At 38.9% G+C, this 22,385-nt stretch overlaps 1 protein-coding gene across 3 annotated transcripts in view; it reads right to left on the bottom strand.

Annotated features, from left to right (window-relative positions):
* Prkd3 (protein kinase D3) overlaps positions 1-22,385 on the bottom strand; it is a 66,575-nt gene that overhangs the window by 37,261 nt on the left and 6,929 nt on the right. For all 3 annotated transcript variants that reach the window (XR_005972258.1, XM_041631132.1, XM_041631131.1), the window contains exon 2: positions 21,061-21,974. Coding sequence is in view for 2 of the 3 variants with exons in the window: in XM_041631132.1 (XP_041487066.1) it covers positions 21,061-21,348 (288 nt within the window). In the remaining variant the exon portion in view is untranslated. The remainder of the gene's footprint in view (positions 1-21,060; positions 21,975-22,385) is intronic.

The following is a 22,385-nucleotide window of genomic DNA, read 5'->3' on the forward strand; positions in this document are numbered from 1 at the left end:
TGGCATCCTCATTACACTCTCTCAAGCCTGACTGTGCCCAGATTTTTATATCCTGGGGGTCAAACTTGAGTGCACAAAGCAAGCACTTTATTAAGCTATCATGCTAGGCCCTGATTTCAAATCTTATTAATTATATAATCTTAATGAGTTTCTCTACCTGTAAAATAGAGTATACTTTGCACTTACCACGAAAATTAAAAAAGTTAATGCAACATTAACTTTGAACATTAGCCCTTACTGTTTCCAAAGTTTTGTTATAATAAGCAATAGCCGGTGCGTAATCACATATTCCTTACCGTTACTACTTCCGAAGTATATGTAAAGAATTTCCCAGAATATTTCCTGGGTCAAAGTGTACATATAAACGAAACTTTCAGACACTGCCTAACTAGTCTTCATGAAGGCTGTATCAGCTTATAGGTCTACAGGCAAAACATTAAGTTTGTGGGACAGGGGAAATGACTCAGTGCTTGCCCCAGAAGCACATGCGAGCACTGGAATTCAGATCCCAGAACCTATGTAAATGTGAGGCAGGTGTGAGGGCCCTCCTGCTGCAGTCTTGGAGGGTGAGAGAGATGTGAAGTCCCCACAGCTAGTCAGCTAGCAAGACTCTTCACATTAGTGAGCTCTGGGTTTGACTGAGAGACCCTGCCTCGATGAATAAAAGTAGAAGAGCAACTGAGGATGGCTTCCAACATCAACCTGAGGCCTTTATATGCACATATACACATGTGTACCACATTTGCACACACGTGGGCCCATACATGTAGAAGGCATGCAAATACACACATATGAACATGACACACTTGAAATGGAGTAAGTTTGTTTTTGCCATGTGCAATATTTTGTAAGTGTACGATCAAATTTGTTGCTCTTACATGAAAAGTGGTACTTCCGTGTATTTCAACTTGTACTCCCTACCCCCTTTCTTATGTGTTTGCAGTGTGCATTAGCATACATGTCATATGCGCATGCGCATCCTTCACTTTATTTAATGAGGCTAGCTCTTTCCCTGAACCCAGAACTCACAGATCCCAGCAAGTCTGGCCAGCTTGCCCCAGGATTCCCCGACTCTGCCTTTCCACGTAGCCAACGTGTCCTGCTCTCATGTGGATTCTGGAGATCTGAACTTTGGTCCTCATGCTTACAGGGAGAGAGCTTTATCCATGGAGCCATCTCCCTTGCCCTGATTTGTATTTGCCCATTATACAAGGTTAATTATTTTTCATATGCTTAAAGTATATTATAAAAATTTGTTATTTACATCTTGCCTATTTTTAGTAATTCAATGATCTTCAAAACTCCAAGTTCAACTGTTCTTCAGACTGATTTTGGTACATAGGGGCTGTGTGTAGAGTCACGAACAAGCCAAGCATTGAGTTGCACACATGCAGTACCAGCTCTGTAGAGACAGAGGCAGAGGATTTGATGTTCAAGGCCACTCTTGGATAAACAGGGATTTGGAGGTTGCCCTGAACCACATGAGAAAAAAAAGGGGACATGAACAAAACATTAAAAGATATAAACAAAAGCACTTTATATTTTAAAGTCTATCAGAATAACCTGTCATTGACATGCACAAAAAACTGAGGCTTTTCAAAGACAATTGCTGTTTTTCTAAGCTATGCTTCAATAGAATATGGAATAAAGGAAAAAATCACTTTTGCACCCAGTTGTGTAATTTTAAAAGGAAAAACTACTGTGGAAAAATAATGCAAATCAATATATATTTGTGAATGTATACCTGTGACTCTGCTGTTCACATTTACAGGGGAGGGAGAGAGGGAGGACTGCTGCACTATTGGTATATGTTTATCTCTAACACACAAGACATAACTAATAAAATGGAGTAGATACCGTCTACACATTCCCATTCTCACAGACAAGGACACTTGGGACAAGGAACACGGCTAGAAGGGCAGCATAGTTGAGAACACATTTAGTAGCTCTCGGTAATGAGCACTAGCTACATCGTATTTCTCTAGGGCTCTCAACTGAGACTAATTTGCCCCAGAAGGTACATACATGGTGGTGTCTTTATACATATCTACTTTTCAGAATTTGGGTCTGTGAACATTTACTAGGTAAGGTTCTGCAGAATTCACAGGACGACCTCTATCATACGATCTGGCCCCAAATGCTGATTAAAAGCTCAACCTGAGAAGCCCTACTGGTCTAGAATGAAAGGAGTCAAAATTCTAGAGCCTGGGGAATGTGGAAAGGAGTGAGTACCCTTCTGAAAACAGACAAGCCCATGGTTCTTTCCCTACCCTACCTCAGCCCTGATTAGAGGGAAAAATGAAGAACAGCTTAAGAACTAGTTTAAAAGCAAAATACCCTCACCTTAATTTCTCGATTTACTTTCTACATTTGTGTCAATGATTCCTCTGCATTGTGCAAAATGAAGTCTTTCCCCAGTTCTGAACAACTGTGGCTAAACATTGCAGCCCTGTCCCATAAAAGTCTCATGTCACTAAACACCAGTCAGTAAGATGTTAGGTAAGGCAGGAAGCTTGCCAAACTTTTATTTTACTTGGCCAAACAACACTTCTGCGTGTTAACAAACAACTTTGGAATTCAATATTATCGGAGTGAATTATTTACCTACCACTAGGCTTTTTTTATTTTTCTAAGGTAGTATGGGTTCTAGTCTAGAAAATGAGAGCTGCTTGGAGTTGTAACACCATATGTTTCTGCTTTCATATGGTGAGTGAAGTACACACTAATTTCAGAGGCTTGAGGACCACACCCACACCCCCCCCCACACACCCCACGGAATACCAAATTGATCTTTAATCTTGATTTCAGGTATCCCTGCACAGTAAATCTTAAAAGTGCCCCTAAAAGTAAAGACATGCTAAGAATGTCCTCTCCTCAGGCTTCCTCCAGACTCCTCAAGAACCCAGAATTTCTGGCACTGATTAAAAACTCTGTTGACTGTTAGCAGTAATAAAGTCTTCAGAAATAAGACTTATATTAATTTAGTATCAATCTCTGGAAAGTGTTTAACTAAAGAGTTCAATGACAACTTCTACATAAAGCCAAAACTCGCTCATCCGGACAAGTCAATCAGAAAATGAGTCAACAGGAACCTGAATTCATTCTTACCTTTCATCACTGATTTCCAATTCAGAATTCTCTGGATTATCACATGCCAGAAGTGTTGCTCAATTTAACACCTCACCTACACTTCTAACATAAACCACAGAATTTTTTTTTTCCTTTTTAAATTTACTCATGCCCTCCTCTTGTTTTGTGATTTGTTCTTATAGTGTCCTTGATTTAAACTTCTCGGACCTTCTCTCCTTTACCTATGATTGCAACCTGAATGTGCAGCAAGTTAAAAAAATTTTTTTTAAATCTCCAGTTTGAGCTTAAGTATTTAGTAATGGCTGCCTGACACTGTTTAACCTAGATAAAAAATGTAGGGGAAGGATTAGAATGTCACCAGGAGGCTGTAATACAGCTGTAGTAGAAAGAGTGGGAGAGAGAACAGCACACAATGACAGCTCACTTCTAGAAAACAAAAGAGACATCTGGGGCTTTCATTACTACGGCAGAACCTGAAAATTACACTCAATTCATGTCTGCACAGACAATGGATTCATTCATTCTAACACACCAATCACCCCTAGAATACACTGATACTCGGTCTTCAGATCTGGTATTAACGTGGTCAAAACTAAAGCAAAGTGTTTTAAATCAGCTAAAAGCAGACAGTGTTAGTCAGTATTTCGATTTTACTAAAGACCATTATAAGTCAAAATAAATTGCTTTCTGCAACTTCCTTTCCCATTCCAATGACATCTAGTTTTTTCATTCAACAAATTAACAGAAACAATAGCTTTAGAGGGGTATCTTTTAAGCCCCTTATCAATATGAAAGCAAGAAAACAGGGAGCTAGCATTCACTGGGTAATTATACACCAGACACTGTGCATGTATTCTCCCGTTTAAACACTTGATTTTATTTTCTATAGATGGCCATATAGCAAAACTAAAATCAAAACAATGTTTTGTTTACATGCTGCTATACATACTATAATGATACTATACATACCTTTATACATACCTATATATACTATACATATGCTAGTGATATTCACTAAAGTTATAAGACACCTACAGAACCAAGGCTCTTTCTAAAATTGGAGGTTTTTAAGCCACAGGTATGAATATTTTCTGAGCACTAGTACCCCAGGATTGCAGAGCTTTACATTTAATCAGCATAACTCTTTATGAAGGTAGATACTCTAATCCCAGGCTCTCGGGAGGAAACAGGATTAAAAACGAAGCGACTTGAAAACGATCTATCAATACAAAACAAAGTGATAAAATGAAAACCTACATTCCTGGTCTGTCTCTTTGATTCCAACGGTATGAGATAATATCATTTCCTAGCTTACAAAGAAAAACCTTGCATTAAAAACATTGACAACATAATTTCAACGTCTGGTTTCCATAGATGAATAATTGCTGTAACCATGAACCAGGCGTTCGCCATATTCTGCCAGTACTGATTTTCTTGTAATCCAACACTTATAAATGGCCTCCCAACTGTGACCTGATGGGCACATTTCACCTGGCTCAACTCCAGTTCCATCTGTTGCTAAACTGCTTTCTAAGGTCTGACTGCCAGCTCCACTACTTCTCTGTGGCCTACTGGCAAAAACGCCTTCCTTCAAGTCTAGAAGGTAGAAACTGTATTTGTGTTCATATTGCTTTATAAACTATGAATAAAGAGGGATCCAGGAGCAAGTTCAGTGGTAATGTACATGTTTAGCATGCAAAAGGCTCTGGGATCAATTCCCAGCACCCCTTATATAGGTTAAGATCTTATATTCATTGTCTAATTGTATACTCCAAAAACTGTATTACTTTTGAAACAAAGAAAATTAAGCCTAACAGGAAATCTCATTTGAAAGACCTAAAACTACAACTCCATTTATAAAATTTTAATCAAGATATTCATATTCTTTGATTTATTAAGATCCCAGAATATCATTAGCAGAAGGTTCAGGTTTTCTCAAACACAAAAGTTCTACTTCTCTATCAATTTAACTTAAGGACTTTTAACCTCAGTTTTACTAACACTTCGGGTCAGAAGATTGCTGTGGGTATTTTGGCAGCATCTCTGCTCTCTACCCAACAGATGATGCCAGCAGCACAGTTATGACAGGCAAGAACATATACAGACATTACAATGTCCACTGAGGCCCAGAGCTCCCTGGAGGTAAGGACACAAGCTGAACTTGGCCTTACACATTAGACATTAAGGTAACGAGGTTCCGTGTCCCCCAAATAGCACAACAGCCTAACCTAGTGGAATAAGGAACATGTTCACTATTTGTATTACCTTGATTTTAGTATAAAAGCAAGTAAAATGTGCCCTGCATTAAATGTTTCCTGAGAGTAAGGCATCTTTGAGGAAAGACATGAAGAAGCTAGCACTGACCTCAATGTATTATGTTGGAAGACTTTCAAAGTCTTTTTTTTTTCCAAAAAAAAAAAAAAAAAGGAAGCTAAGTTTTGGCTTATGCTAACAACAACAACAAAAGAAACTCCACCTCACTCCACCCTCAGGATGAGTCATGGAATTGGAAGAAATTCAAAGAGTGACCACTTTTAGTCATATCTAAGTTTTAAACAAAGCTCAAATAAAAATGATCTGTTAGTTAAGTAGCTATTTTCTTGGAGAAAACCCCCTTTGTGTATGCTGATGCAGCCTTTGCCAGTGTTTATGCCTTCTCCAAGCTTTGAATCACTGCCATTTCTGTGAGATTTGACCAGATTCTTCAGTACACCAGAGACACCAATTCTCTCTTTACTCCAGTTGAACACATGCTGTCTAGTCTGTATTCATTTAAAAACTATTTTAAACATTTTCCCATGTGCTTGTTTACCAATTTATTGAATCATTTTGTGAAATAGATGTAGTATCATCTGACCCAATGTCTACTATGGACAGTGTTTTTCTTAGAGATATGGGAGCATTTTCGGGGGGGGGGGTGTGTGTGCTGATCTTACCACCCTTATTTTTGTCTTATTATTTTTATAGCTGACATTACGGTTTACTGACCTAAAAGTGAGTTACCCTACTGCTGATCTTACCACCCTTATTTTTGTCTTATTATTTTTATAGCTGACATTACGGTTTACTGACCTAAAAGTGAGTTACCCTACTGCTGACAAATCAGTCAGTTCCAGTTTACATTGATCTGCCTTTGACCCTAGTTTGAGTATTTAACTTACTCCCTGTGGAACTTATCAGGAGGGGACAGCATAAAGCCCCCTCAACACCTAAAATTGGTTTTCAAAAATTCAGTTTATGGAAAAATGACCTCCTTTAGCATATGCCTAAAATAAATTACAGGCTTTTTAAACTTCTGGTTAAGTAGTACCTAACTACAATTATTGCAACTCTCTTTCTAGGTTTTTTTTTTTTTTTTTTTGGTGGTCTTTTGAGACCGGGTTTCTCTGTGCAGGCTGGCTGTCCTGGAACTCACTCTGTAGACCTGGCTGGTCTCAAACTCACAGAGATATTCATGCCTCTGCCTCTCCAGTGCTGAGATTAAAGGTGTGTGCCACCACTGCCTGTTTTTTTTTCTCTCAGATTTTAAAAATTAATGCTCTTGACAACTTTAGAATAACATGAGATAAATTTTTGGCTAACACTGTCAGGTCAAAAAAAAATCCCAATAAGATCTTTAATTTAACATAGGAATTTGAGAAGTAAAAATTTATACACTATCAGTCCTTCTTTGTCAGAACAAAACATTCATGTCACCCTTAAGAGACTTAAAAATTTTTCTTTTAGAGTTTAAGATTTTATTATACTCCCTGAGATAATTATCACTAAGTCCTATTAGTCATTCTTTTCTTCTAATTTTTTTAGGTTTATTCTGATTTTGTGTCCACATGTGTATGTGTGCACGCATGTGTGAGCATGTATCTATGTGTGCATGCATGTCTGTGTATGCCATGTGTATGTCAGCAAGCACTCTTAACTGATGTGTCACTTCTCTATCTCCATTTTCTTTATTACTATTTTTTATTATTTTATCTTATGTGTGTTTGGTGTCACTGGAGATCAGAAGAGAGTATCAGATCCCCGATACAGGATTTATACACGGCTGTGAGCTGCCACATGGGTGCTGGGTCCTCTGGAAGAGCAGACACTGTTCTTAGTAGTTATCCATCTCTCCAGCCCCATCCAAACCCTTTTTCCTTAATGAATTAAGGAAATTCATTATTTATTATTTGTTATGTACTTCCCTCTTCTGATAGCAGATGGCCTTATATATCTCGTGTAAGTTTCCCTATCCGTTTGGTACTACAGGTTCTGCCCGGTGGCTCAATCATTGAGAATGTAAATTCAATGCTGAAATACTTCGATTTCATTCAGTCCTAAGTACATAGAAATTTTTAAAAAAGCATTTACTTCACTACTGTTCAGTCACAGAATTAACTGGTTAGTTAATTCCGCTGAACTCAAAATTGTATGATTCTAAAGTCACATAGTCAGCATTAAAAGAGACATTCTGGGACTATTTCTAATAAATCACAAGCTTACACGTGTGGCTCAGGAAGAGCTCAAATATACTCAGCGGCGCCATCAGCAAACTCCGTCACTTTCTGCACCAGTAAAGGCAGCACTGGAAGTCCTCACAGAAAGCTGGCCGATGTACGCATCAAGGAAGAAATCAGTTGTCTTCCTTTTTACCCCCTTCCTTCCGCTTCTTCTTACTTTTTCAGAGTGCCTCATTATGTATGCACAGGTTAGCCTCAAATTCAAGATCTCCCTGCCTCAGCTTTCAGAGTACAGAGAATATAGGACTGTGAGCATACTCAACTCAAACAATGATCTTCTACACTATATAACAAGATTCTGACATGTATATTAAATAAAGCACAAAACAAAATCAATGCAAATCTAATTGGTAGTAGCTTTTAAGTTATTTATAGATTGGCACTGACCAATTTTACATATTGAACAGAAAGGATCTCAAAGCAGTTATATCTGTTTTAGAGTTTGGAGATCATCAAGATCAGATTAATATGTAATACTGATAAGGTAGCATTTACTGTGTGACTACTGTGTGTTAAGTAGTGGGCAAAGAATTTTATAAACACACGTAAGGTACATTTATACACATACATGTACACAATACATACATGAGTAGTATTTTCAATCTTACTTTTCACATAAGAAACTAAGGTCACACAATTCGTAAGTGGTAGAAATGAACCTCAATTTGACCAAAAACTAACACTTTTAAGTAGGACCTCATGCTGTTTCTTAGGAGTTTCTTTCTTTATTCAACTAAGAAATATCTGGATGTTTCTTTATTGTGGCTACATGATGCCTGACCTCATGGAGCTTTAAGTAAGACTTATAGCACGTACATTTAAAATAAAAGTAATGACGAACAGCACAATGAATATTAAAATACAGGTTACCTAGCCTGCCAGTACTCAAAGAAGAAAACACAGTAGGGGAAGGATAATCCAAGCAGTGGAACAATGAACACAAAGCCCTAACAAATGAGCCAACAATGTGTCTGAAGCTCAGGAAAGCAATTATGATCACAGTCATGCCTTGGGAATCATCACCACGTTTTGTAAGTAATAATGCCTTGTAGCAGCAATCACATATTTCTGTCACCGTTCACTGCTAGCAACTACAGATGTTTGTCTAGCTAACTGCTGGTGAGTAAGGGGTGGGGGAAAGGTCACCGTGAACTTCTTGAGTAACTCAGTCTAGCTTACATAAAATTTATAGTACGACTAGGAATTACAGTCACCGAAACTTATTTATTTGACCATGAAAAAGATCTCAATGGTAATGATATCTTACTTTATCCATGCTACAAGCTACCAGAGAACAACAGCAAGGCACTAGACCAGCATCTGACATCGATTTCTCCACGTAAAGTACTACAGTTGATGATGGTGGAAACAAAAAAATAAAGTTTAAGACAGGCTTTCATAATTCTCTAAAAAGACAGTCATTAGTTTGAGTCATTCCGCCCTTTGTATATCTTCATTCAGGTCTTAGCATGTGCTACCTCCTACTATGCTAATCTGACATTTACTCAACTTTTATGTAACATGCTTAGGGGCGGGAAATCGACTTTCATTTTGGGAGTCTCCACAGGATTTAGCACCGTGACTAAAAGAGTAGGTGTACCGCACATATTCATCCAACTGAAGCAGTAGTGGTATAATGGAAATTTAGGTGAGTGCAAATAGCGTCATCTACTTAGCTCTTCACAGACTGCCAAAGAAAGCCATCACTAATGTCTGTCTAGATTCAAAAATCTTATTAACCTGCATTTAGAAATAGATGTTCCTGAAGTTTTGAATTACAAGACTATAAAAATATTCTATTTCTGATGTATAGAAAACGAGGTAGCAATCCCACAGAACATATAATTCAACTAGTTAAAGGCATCTTCGTATTTTCGTTTACCCGTTTAAGTGTATTTATTGACTTGCATTAGACTAAAGGTTCTGAACGTTGGCTGAGTTAAACATGCATTAGTCAGTCATGCACTCCAGTGCTATTGGCTATGAGAAGGATGCTGTGGAATCAGCAATGCATGTTGAGCAAAGCAAGCTTAGACAGAAACATACACAAAACAATGCATTTCTTGGCTGACAAACATACTGTGAAGAAAAGCTCATAGAAACCTAGCCTGTGTGTCTACTAGGCACACACTTCAGGGCTTGTGGTGACTCTGTGCAGCCTGACTACTATGAATAATGAGAACTGAAAGTATGTAGAAACACAATATCTGACAATAATAGCAGATGAGAAAAACAGAAATACAGGGTTCTGAGGTACACACTGCATTATACACAAGATAGTCTACACCAATTTAAAAATGTCTATAGTCTATCAACTAAGATAAAAATTTTCAAACGTCTGTAAAATGTCAGATGATATTTTAGGCTGAGGGCCACATGGTATCTTGCATACTAACCTCTGCTGTACAGACTGTATATAAATGAACCAACATGCTGGGCTTCAATACAACTATGAAAGCAGGTGGTGGGCCAGTGTGAAGGTTAGATTTTAACTGTGGACTTCATTAAATCTAGATTCACCTGGAAAGGAGTCTCAGAGAGGGACTATCTAGATTAACTGACCTAAGGGCTTATCTGTGGGAGGTTATCTTGGTTCAAATAATGGAGGCGAGCCCAGACTGCAGTCTGTGGAACCATTCCCTGGGCAGGGCATCCTGGACTGCAGAGGAGTGTAGAAATGAGCTGGGCACTGCATGCAGCTCAAGTCACCCTTTCTGCCCCTGACTGTGGGTGTAATGGGACGAGCCGCTTCCAGTTCCTGCTGCCTTGGCTTCCCCCACTGATGGACTGCCACCTGGAATTGTGAGCCAATAAGCCCTTCCAAGTCAGGGCATTTTATCACAACAGGAAATGAAACTAAGACAGCCAGATTTGGTCAAAGGATGTAGATGGCTGACCTGTGCTGGCATTAGGGCAACTGCTGAAGAGTACTTTTAGAGAAAAAAGCAGAAACAAACAAACAAAAAACAACCAAGGGAGGAGAGAAAATGGAAATCTAGGAAATAATTAAGTCAAAAAACAAAAAGGCCCCAAGAACAGAAGGGATTCATATAAAAAAAAAATAGCAAATTTTGTCATATCGATGCCTCTTGACTGATGCTGTATATCCTAGTAATGTCTAACAGGCTAAGAATGTTAAGTTGTGGATGCATGTAATTCACCTAGCCCACTGCAGTTTACAACTGAGCACACTCTAGAGAGTCAGCTGCTTACCAGCATAATCCTTATGCTAGCTAGCAGCTGCTGCCACCTAGCACCGTGAGGATCTCTATAGTACTGTACTGTATCATTAGCCAGGAAAAGCTCAAAATTCAAAGTATAATTTCTACTGTATATGCACTGCTTTAGTTTTTTCATGAATATGAGAAGTCCTATATAAAACCTTCACAAGTAGGGAAAGTTTGTAAATTTAATGAATCTATATTGAAAATTGTATTAAACATGAGTGTTCTTTGTTTTGTTTTGAATTTTTTGAGACAAGGTTTCTCTGTATAGTCCAGGCTGTCCTGGAACTTGTTCTGTAGACCAGGCTGGCCTTGAACTCACAGAGATTCACCCAAGTGCTGGGACTAAAGGTGTGCACCACCAATGTCTGAATATGAGTGATCTTAACGCTTAAGGAGTAGTTGACAGAATGAAAACATGAAACATACAATCATCTATGAAGCCTACTAAAAAAAATTATTAATGAAGACATAGAGAGGTATACATGTATGTATGTACAAATAGATACACATATGATGTGAAAAGATATCACAGTGTAAACACTAATAAAAAGTTATAATACCCAAAATTCAGAACAAGAAATAATTATCATGAATAAAGAACAATATATTGAAAATTGGGTAAATATACCAAAGTCTTAACAAATTTAAAATATTGGTTAGCACAGAGACAGCTGACCCAAGCTTGTGGGAACTTACTGATTCTAGACCGACAGCTGGGGTACCTGCATGGGACCAACCTAAGACCTTTCTTTGCATGTGGGTGACAGTTGTGTTGCATGGTCTGTTTGTAGGGTCCCTAGCAGTGGGACCAGGATCTGGCTGCATGAGCTGGCTTTTTGGAACCCACTCCCCATGGTGGGATGCCTTGCTCAGTCTTGATGCAGAGGGTAGAGGAGCTTGGTTCTGTCTCAACTTCATATTCCAGGCTTTGTTGACTCCCCTAGGGAGGCCTTATCCTTTCTTAAAAGTAGATGGGGGCAGAAAAGAGGTGGGGGGAGGGAACAAGAGAGGAGGAGGTAGGGGAAACTGTTGTTATGTAAAATAAATAAAAAATTTAAAATAAAAAAATAGTAAGATGTGGATTAGATCAGTGGTTCTCAACCTTCCTAATACTGTGATCCTTTAGTACAAATACAGTTCCTCATGTGGTGACCTCCCCCACCATAAAATTATTTCATTGCTATTTACTGTGCTATTGTTATGAATTATAATGTAAATATTTGATTTGCAGGCTATCTGATAGGTGATCCCTGTGAAAGGATCATTTGACTCCCAAAGGGGTCACGAATCACAGGTTGAGAATTGCTGGGTTAGATTGAAAGCTCAGGTATAGTGAGTACTTGCTGCTTCTCCAGAAAACCTGAGTTTGTTGCCAGCACCTATGTCAGGCAGCCCTCAACTACCTGTAACTCCAGCTCCAGTAGATTCACTGCCTTCATCTGATCTCTGACGGTACCCACACACTGTGGCATACACTCACACAGATATAGATGCACATACATAAATCTTAAAAGAATAAAAATTGGAAATGTATGAACACAAGTAATTTTTACATACCATATAACTCGATCATGTTTTCCCCATCTTCCTACCCACCCAGAGGCTCTTTTGTTTGCACACTCAGTTCCAATTGGATGTGCTGGGGAAGGATTTGGAAGTATGGCCTTGCTGAAAAAGGTGTGTCCTAGGGGTGAGCTTTGAGGCTTTAAAAGCTTCCTGCCACGCCCATTGCACTCCCTCCTCCTTCCTTCTTGTGGACCTGGATGCGAGCTCTCAGCTGCTGCTCCAGGGCCATGCTCCTTGCCACATGGTGATGGCCTCCTATCCCTCTGGAACTGCAAGACCCAAATAAACCCATCCTTGTGTAAGTTACGTTCATCATGGCATTTCATCACAGCAATAGAAGAGTAACTAATATGGAATATTCACAGAGAAGTATATGGAGAATTATACACTATAAAACAAACATCAAGTTAAAGAAATTTAAAAAATGTGCTCACTCTCTCTTTCGTGTGTGTTTATGTGTGTGTATGTGTGTGTGTGTGTGCATACACGTGCTTGCCCAAGTAGATATGTGCAGAGGTCAGAGGTTGGCATCAAGACTTCTTTCTCAATCACTTCACCGTATTTTAGGAAACACAGTCTTTATATGAACATGGAACACGCTATTTCAGCTAATTAGATACAGCTAATTCAGTAAATTCCTGGGATCTCTGTCTGTCTCCACCTACTATGCATTGATCTTGCAGGCCACAATACAGAAAATCAATTAAACAAAAGGTTAGTTCACTGAAAGCTAAGTTGGTATATTATGAGTCACACAAATCAAGGGAAAATAAAAAATAAAGATGAACCAGCAACGATCAACACCAGAAATACATGTTCACTTTATAACTAAATATATCAGTTGTTTTCTATTGCTGTGATCAACAACAGATCCAAAAGCAACTTGGGAAGACAGGCTTTATTCTCTTTAGAGCTTACAGTCAGTCCATCACAAAGGGAGGTTAAACAAGCAACAAGGAGGAAGGAACCGAAGCTGAGACCATGGAGGAATGCTGCTTACTGACTTGCTCCTCAAAACTTGCTTAGTTTTCTTATACAACCCAGAATCCTACCCAGGGGTAGCACTGCCCACAGTGGACTGGGCCCTCCCACATCAATCATTAATTAAGAAAATGTTCCACAGTCTTTGGGACAATTTGATGGAGGCGTTTTCTTAACTGAGGCACTTCTTTCCATGTCTGTGACAAGTTGACAAAAACGAACCAGGCCACCAAACTTCACCAAAGGAATTAATTATCTGAATAGTTCATGTCTACTCAATATAAAAACTGATTTAAAACAGCACAGAGAAAATCTGTGGCCGAGAATGGGCTCACTGGTCGAGCCTATTAACACAAATAGTATTAAATTTATTTAGCAAATAGAAGAAGAGGAAACACTTTTCAGCTTGGGAAGCTAACACTAGTCTGAGGGACAGGACAGTACTTCAACAGTAAAGCATACATGTATTAGCATCCCAAAAACTAGAGAGATGGCTCAGCGGTTAAGAGCACTGGCAGCTCTTCCGGAGGTCCTGTGTTCAATTCCCAGCACCCATATGGTGGCTCACAACCATGCACAGTGGGATCTGGTGCCCTCTTCTCTAATGTCTTCTTCTGGCCTGCAAGTGAACATGCAGACAGAGTACCAGATACACAAAATAAATAGAGAGAGAAAAAGAGAGAAGGGGGGGGGGGAGAAGAGGAGGAGGAGAGAAAAAAGAAGAGATAAGGCAACCCAAACCCCTGGTTCAATTCCAGCACCCCTTCTCAAAGCCACATTCTTCTGACACTCAAATTAAAGGTATGGAAAGAAGCAAAACTATAGGCTACTATCTATTACAAAGGCAGAAAAAGTTAAACAAATATTAATAAATCGAATTAGATAAACTGAAAAAGATAATGCATGTTGACTAGATAGGTTTGCTCCAGGAATGCAAGGCTATTTAACATTCAAGAATTCAACTAAGAAAATGTGTCACATTAAGAGATTAATAGAAAAACACATAGCAAACACATTTAGGAGAAAAAGTCTCTACCAACTGGAACAGACGGAGACTTCTAACCAAAGCAGTCTAGGCCCTCCCATATCAATTATTAATCAAGAAAATGCCTTACAGATGTGCCCGTGGCCCAACCTGAAGAAGACAATTTCTCAACTGAGGTCCCCTTTTCCCAGGTAACTCTAGTTTGGTTAAGCTGACAAAAACAAAACAAAACAAAACAAAACAAACAAAACAAAACCTAATCAACACACAGTATGTACAAACATAAATGGCAACTATATCCACAAAAATATACAAGTTAAAATCAGAAGGAGGTATGACTATATAGCAGCCGGATTGGATGAATTAGAAAGGTTGCTGATACCAACCAAGTGTGAGCAAGGCTATGGGCTTGTTGGTAAGGAAAGTGCACAGCTCCCCTTGAAAACCAGCTCATAAGATATTGCAAATACAGGCCTATTAAATCACCAGGCCATTATACTTCTAAGTACACACAAAATGCAACATACATTTAGATGTTGTAATTGAGATTGTATGGGGAGGCTGACAACTTTGTTCATAACCACCAAAATTGCAAACAATTCTATTGTACATTAACAAAAAAGAAATTAAAGGATATCTAATACAACAGACTAACTCAGCAATGTAAAGAACTACAGAAATACAATGATATGAATTTAAAAAACACTTCTATGTGAGAGAAAACAAAACCAAAACACTACATAGGAGATTATCTCACTTATCTTTCTGAACACCCAGGAAAGTTAAGCTACAGTGAAAGAATGCAGAGTAGCTGTTGTCTGGGGCCGGAAGTGGGGGAAGACACTGCAGAAGTGCAAAAAAAATATCTAGGGTGACAAAAATGATTTATATCTGGAATGGGAGGAGTTATATAATTGTATGCAACTGTTGAAACTTAGCAAACTCATGAACTTAGAAGTGATGGAGTTTATTACAGGTTATAGTACCTCAAATCTGTCTTTAAAAAGATATTTAGGGGCTAAGAAGATGGCTCTGTGGTTAAGAGCACTTGTTGCTCTTCCAACAGAATCTAGGTTCAGTTCCTAGCTCCCAAGGGCGGCTCAAATCCACAGATAATTCCAGTTCTGGGGATCTTGTTCTCTTCTGGCTTCCAAGCACACTGCATGGACATGGTGCACACCCATACAATCAAGCATACACAGAGAATAAACAAACAAATCTTTAAAAAACAGCATCCTGTAAAATAGCTCAAGAGAGAAAAATATATATGCTGCATTCCACATTTCTGTCTAAAGTTGCCAGAAGGTAATATTAAAATCATTGTCCTTTAAAAATATTCACTTGTCGTTTAATGTGTAACACATGCACATATGCATGCATGTACATATATGACAGCAGCCTATATTATTGTATGCTGTTATCAATACAACTTCCCACCAAAGAAATCCTTTTCTTTTTTGATAGCTTTGGCACTTCAAATAATCTCACATTTTGTACTTCAAATAATCTCACTATTGTGTAAAGCCTCACAAATTTACAAATTACATCTTCTGAGATGAAATTTTAATCTTTTATTCCAAGGTTAATTATTCCTAGTATATTGGTAACACTGAAAAGTAAAAATGCAGAACTTTAGATGGTATCTAAAGTTTATAACTACTATATTAAATATATTTTTTCAAAAGAAATAATTTGGAAAGCTCTTTCCTGATTTTAAATAGGGTGGTGACCTTATGGGTTTACTTCACCATTAAGATAATTCTTCTCAGGTCCTCCAAACTAAGAGACCTTTTCATGGTTTTCTAACCTTGTTTAGTTTTGCTAACAAGAGAACTAAGAGGTGTGAAGTTTTCCTGAAAGAAACAACTACCCTCCACAGTCAGGTTCCAATGTACATCCCTGCAAAACCCTGAAATACAAGACTACTTCTTCAGTCCTCCTAGAAATCCCTAGAACATGGGAACCTTCCCTTATTAGAGTGTGGGGAAATTAAATTGCCGGCGCACGCGCGCGCGCGCGCGCGCACACACACACACACACACACACACACACACACACATTGACTTTTCTTTCTGGATCTTCCATCTGAGCATCAACCTTCACTGTTTCAATTACTCATGCTAGCTGTCACTCTGCACTTGCCTTATGTTTAACAGGATATCAAGTTTCATTCAGTGTGAATTTCCTGTGACCCCCAACTTCATCTCTAACTCATCTAAAATCTTAAAATAACTTCAAAGTTTTTAATATTTATTTTATTTGTGCATGTGCATGTGTGTACTTGCAAGTCAGAGGGTAACTTCTGGGAGTAGGTTCCAGGGGAGGAAACTCAGGTCATAGGCTCTGCAGCAAAAACCTCTACCTGCTAAGTCATTTTATTAGCATCTTTTGAACTCTCCACGACAGATATGATCATCTCACCTGGCTACACAAACACCTGAGCAAAATCTCTACTCTTGGAAGGATCAAGTGTGAATGTTTTTGTGGTTGAGGAAAGACAGCAGGCTTGGAGTTGAGACAGACCTAAGTTTGATCTCTGACTTTCAGCAAATTGTTTTCTACTGAAGTTTCAATTTCCTCCTTTAACGTACAAAGATCACCTACATCATTCTAACTCCATACACCTACGGGTCTGTGGTGCCGTGAACAAGAACGGCTCCCACAGACTCATATCTGAATACTTGGTCCCACATTAGTGGAACTGTTCGGGAGGGATTTAGGAGTCTGGCCATGTTGAAAAAAATGTGCCACTTGGGATGGGCTTTGAGGTTTCAAAAACCCATGCCATTCCCAACTAGCCCTCTATGCTTGGTGGTTGTGGATCCTGATGTGAAATCTCAGTTGGATGCCCCATTGCCATGCCTGCTTGCCTGTTCCTATGGCCCTTACCATTATTGTCATAGAATCTAACCCTCTAGAATCATGAGCCACAAATTAAGTGCCTTTATTTTATAAGCTGTTTTGGTTCTGGTGTCTTAGCACAGCAAGAGAGAAAATAAGACAGGGCTTACAGCAAAGGACCACCAATATCACCACAACAGAAATGCACAGCCACACAAACATACCGATCAAAATAACACTCCTTAGTAGAATTCCCAGATGAACCTCATGTACATTAAAGCTTCTGATGTACCACAGACTAATGTGTGGATTAAATGCATATAAACCTCTTGGCACCAAGGAGGCACTTACTAAATGTTTTCACTTGTATTTCTTTTATTTTTAATCATGTGTCTGTATGGTGTACGCCATGTGTGTGTGTGTGCCCATGGAAGCCAGGGGCATCAGATTCCCCAGAGCTGGAGTTAAAGGTGGTTGTGCCCTACCTGATGTGGGTGCTGGGTACCAAACTTGGGTTCTTTGGAAGAATAATAAACTCTCACAACTGCTAAGGCATCTACCTAGCTAACACTTACCATCTTCCTGTCCTCTATTCTTCCTTATCCCAATCCTTCTGTCTGGAATACCTTTTTCAACTCATCACTCTTTGTTACTTGATTTCCAAACTTAATACTATTTTCTGTCCGGCTTCAGCTTTCTGCATTGTTCATCAGCCTACAAAGACACTTTTTCCTTCAGCATCCCATGCTACTTCTCATGTGTCGGACTAGTCTATGTGTCTCCCTCACGATACTACATGCTTCAAGGACAGGGACAATGTCTGGTCCAACTAATTCCTAAAATTTAACTAGTGGTCTATTTTCAGACAGTTCTACATAAGTATGTTTATCAAGAGCAGAAACTAGAAGAGCAAGGATGCCCATCAGATCAAACCACCCAAATAGTTTTAGGTGAAAAGACCCAGTGCCAGTCACCTTTCTAGAGTTTCAAATGTCAGCTAGTATGGAGAATAAATGGAACCATATATTCCAGTTTGTTATACAGGCATCTGTGCACACAAAGGCAGTTAGCTTCAAGGGAATTGGAGTCTATGGTTACTGGCTATACAGTCTCTTTAACTGGAAGGCATTTCACAAATGAGCAATGATTGATAATGGAAAAAAAAAATCAAAGCGGCTGTCTAGAGCACAACAGCTAAAAATGCAAGCTCTGAATTCTTAGTATCCCAGGGAAGTAATTTATTAAGGGTTCTGTGCTTCCATTTCCTTTTTGATAACTGTGGTGACACCATACACAGTGAAGTTGTGAAAAACTAACAAGAGTATAAAGACACTAGAATAGAATCTGACAAACCAACAATGACAGCTATAAATACTATTAATGTAAGTGTCGCATTATTTAAAAAATCTAAAGCATTTATTTACAGAGGGATTGCCACCTCTACTAACTTGAAAGATAATCTGGTACCCAAATTATGAGTATTAAATATCATCTTTCCTTTTTTAAAAACCTTTATTCTTCTATTATATATTACAAACTGATTGCAGCTTCCCCTCCCTCCACTTCTCTCAGTTCCTCTCCCATCTCCCCGTCTCCCTCAGATCAACTCCCCCCACACAAACCTTCATATCACTGCTGGACATGGCAACCCAGCAGGAGGAAAAGGGTCCCAAGCGCAGGGAAGAGAGTCAAAGACAACCCCGATTCCATTGTTTGGAGTCCCACAAGAACACAAAGCTATACAACTATAAGGAAATACACGTTTCTTTAGAGGTTCAAAATAATCACTCAAGTGTCACCCAACTGATTATTTCAGAACCCGACACTCTACAGACCCAGGGAACCTGATGGGTGGCTAGAGAGCAGGTCCTCTAAGACAAGATGGACACAGCCTTTTAGAATCTAACATGAGACAGGGATCCATGAAGGAAATCCCAGAATCTAAACTCAAGACTCAGTTCTCATTTCTCATCTTCTGCAGAGAAGACCCAGACCTCACAGCTATAATCAGAGACTGGAAACCACCCCAACTCAGGGATTTGACTGATCTAATTCAAACTTATTCAAACAAGTAAAATCACTTGCCCAAAGTTTTCCTGTAGATAAGTAATAGAGCTGATTCCACAACACTTCTAAATAAAATCAGTATGCCTTTGTATAAATGCGGAGTAAATGAGTTCATCCAAGTGTGTAAGTGACCAGAAATAAGTTAACTAGCTCCCTTAACCATTATACAATGTATCCATATTTTAATATCCTGTATATGATAAAGATATATGCACACACATATTTTTATCAATTAAATAACAAATGGTGAAAATTCTAAAATGCTGAAAAAGGAATAACAAATTTCACCAAAACAGTGGTTATGAATTCTTATGCTCTCAAAAGTTTACACATTACCTTTAACTTTAAAAAGTTACAAAGTAGCTGAAAAAGTATTTGTGAAAAATTTATGTAGTATATAACAAAAGGGAAATATAAGTTAAGCTATTAAAAAGCAGGTCTGGGCAAGGTGGTCTAAATCTGTTGTCTCAGCTAAGGAGGACAGAGGCAGGAGAACCCAAGAGTCCAGAGACCAGCCTGGGCAACAGGAATTCCCCACCTTCAAAGCTAAAAACTTCACAGTAAGTAAATACCCAAGGGAACAAATTGACAACTCTGCAGGTCTACAGTCGCTCTTACTTTAGGCCATATTTACACCAGGAAGTCACTGTTAAAACACAAGCCCATAGGTCATTATCACTAACTATAACATTTTTGGATTGCCAACTACTTGTAAATTAGAAGCTAGTGACAAACCATATAAAACATACAAAGTCAAATAAAAGATGACGAGCTGAAATCCAAAGTTATCAATCTCACTGAGAGACTGTACGTCTCTGTGCACACACTTGGTGCATGTGTATGCCTGTGTGTTTACGCAGGCCAGGGGTTGGCTTTGCATGTCTTCTTCATTTGCTCTTCACCTTACAGATTGAGACAGGGTCTCTCATTGAACCTGGAGCTCACTGATTTCACTGTCATGGCTGGTCTGTCTCCACCTCTCTAGTGCTGGGATTATAGGTGCACACTGCTAAGCCTAGCTTTTAAAGTGGGTATGGGAATCTAAAATTAGGTTCTCATGCTTGAGAAAAATCTTTTACACATAGAGACTCTATAAGTTTGTTTGAAGTGCTTGTCCATTAAAAACAAAACAAAATCAACTAAGATAACCCATATAAATAATTTATAAGTAGAAAACCCTAATCCACTAAGGCAAGCTCCATTAAAAAATGGCACAGGATAGGGCGAGGGGGACTAATATGATAAACAATCATCTTGAATAATCTATCAAATATATTCAAAATTGATTTACCTGTTCAAGAGGAAGAGAAAGTATGCCTTTTTGTATTAAATGGTAGTCTAGGTAGATTCTGAATTTCCTCTATGAGAATTATTAGCATCCAAAGAAAAGGCAAAAGGGTATAAAAGAGGGTGAAACACAGGATGCCTGGAAAGCCTGAGATGCAGGTGGACACTGGATTCAGTTCTGTGTCCCAGCTTTCTAGTAAGTACCTCAATGTCTAGTGCCCTCTACCCCCTAACCTTTTTCCCTGCAATCGAATGAAATGTCATATAACCCCTTGACTATAAAATGACACTATTCTGGGGTAAGTGCTATTTTTAGATTGGGATGTAGGTTCCCATTAACAGACTTTTCAGATCTTTGACTCACAGTCTATTAGCGCATTGCCCAAAATGTTCATAATCAGAACACAAATTACCAATGAGTCCAAATGTGTTCATTGTTTCACGCATAAATTATAGGGATGTGAGTGAGGCAATATTAATTAGAACAAACTATTGATATAAATAGCTTGCACAGTACCTTCTGATAAACAATGGAGCACACGAGGTCTTTGACAGCAGACAGAGACAGTTCCTGGGCTTCGATGGTGACGCTCTCTCGTGTGAGGCCGATCTGAAGTAGAAATGACACAGTGTGCACTGAGCCTCTGGAGTTTGTGAGTGACGGGGCACTGAAGCTGCCATTGGAGAGGCGAGCCGAGAGTCCTGTCTTGGGACTTGAACACGGAGAAGAAGTTGGAAGCACAGCAGAAACAGTTGCAGGTAACACAGACTTCTGGGCTGATGGAGGGGAATTGTTTGCAGACATCTGCCTTTCTTTAAGCTATAAAAATAGTTGTCGACGCTTTTTAAATGGTTTTGGAGAAGTTTTCAAAATAATAGTAGTAAAGAAATGACTGTGCTTCTGGATTTAGATGGAAGCTGCCTGAGTTCCTGGGCTGAGCCCCTCATGCCGCCGCCGCCAGATTCTGTCACTGTGGGTGGAACACACAAAAGGTCCTATGGCTCTCACCATCCGTCCCATCAAGAGTTTTGTCTTTAGGACCACACCCAGATCTGTAACTCACTTCACATCACTGTTATCATCATAAGAATAGAGCCGATCCTGATTATTCATGAAATATCTTCAGTTATTTTAAATCTGTTCTTGTCTTTTCCTTTTCATTTCAGGAAATAAACTGCATACAGCCGCTTTGCATCAAGATAAAATCTTCCTGATTGAAAGCTGTGTTTCAGATAATCTCTTCCTTCAGTGATTGGCGGGACACCTCAAATGGCCACACCTTAAACCACGCTCTCATATGTACTCATTTCCATCTTGGGGAGCGAACTTCCCTTTGATAAAGTAAAAAGCTTTTAAAAATAGTACAAGCATATTTCTTTTGATGAATGGGTCCACGGAGAAAAGCTGGTGCCTTCTGAAATACTGTCAACCTAGAGGAAATTTTAAAAAGGTTTTAATGCTTTATATTCATTTGCCATCAGTTTAAAATGTAAGAATTCCTCTATTTTTTAGTGTTAATCTCTGGTGGTATATTCACAATTCATGAACACATCCTAATGGGTGCTCATTTGTACTTTTGTTACTACAGTCATTTTTACTACAGGTATAGTTTCAGGGATTTCCACTTAAAATAATATTCCCATCCCTCACCACTACTAACGCCTGAGCCCTGGGTGGGGGTGGAGATAGGATTTCACTCACTATGTTGTCCAGAGCGGTCTTAAACTCCTTCTGTTCCCCCTCCCAGAAGAGTTGAGACCAAGATACTATGCATTGAGCTATAATTTACTGTATTTTAAATTTGTGAAGATCAAACACTGGTAGTCCACAACTATACAATT

The sequence above is a fragment of the Microtus oregoni genome, unplaced genomic scaffold, assembly GCF_018167655.1.
Source record: "Microtus oregoni isolate MIOR12 unplaced genomic scaffold, Mior012 000036F_ref0000092, whole genome shotgun sequence".
Lineage (NCBI taxonomy): Eukaryota > Metazoa > Chordata > Mammalia > Rodentia > Cricetidae > Microtus > Microtus oregoni.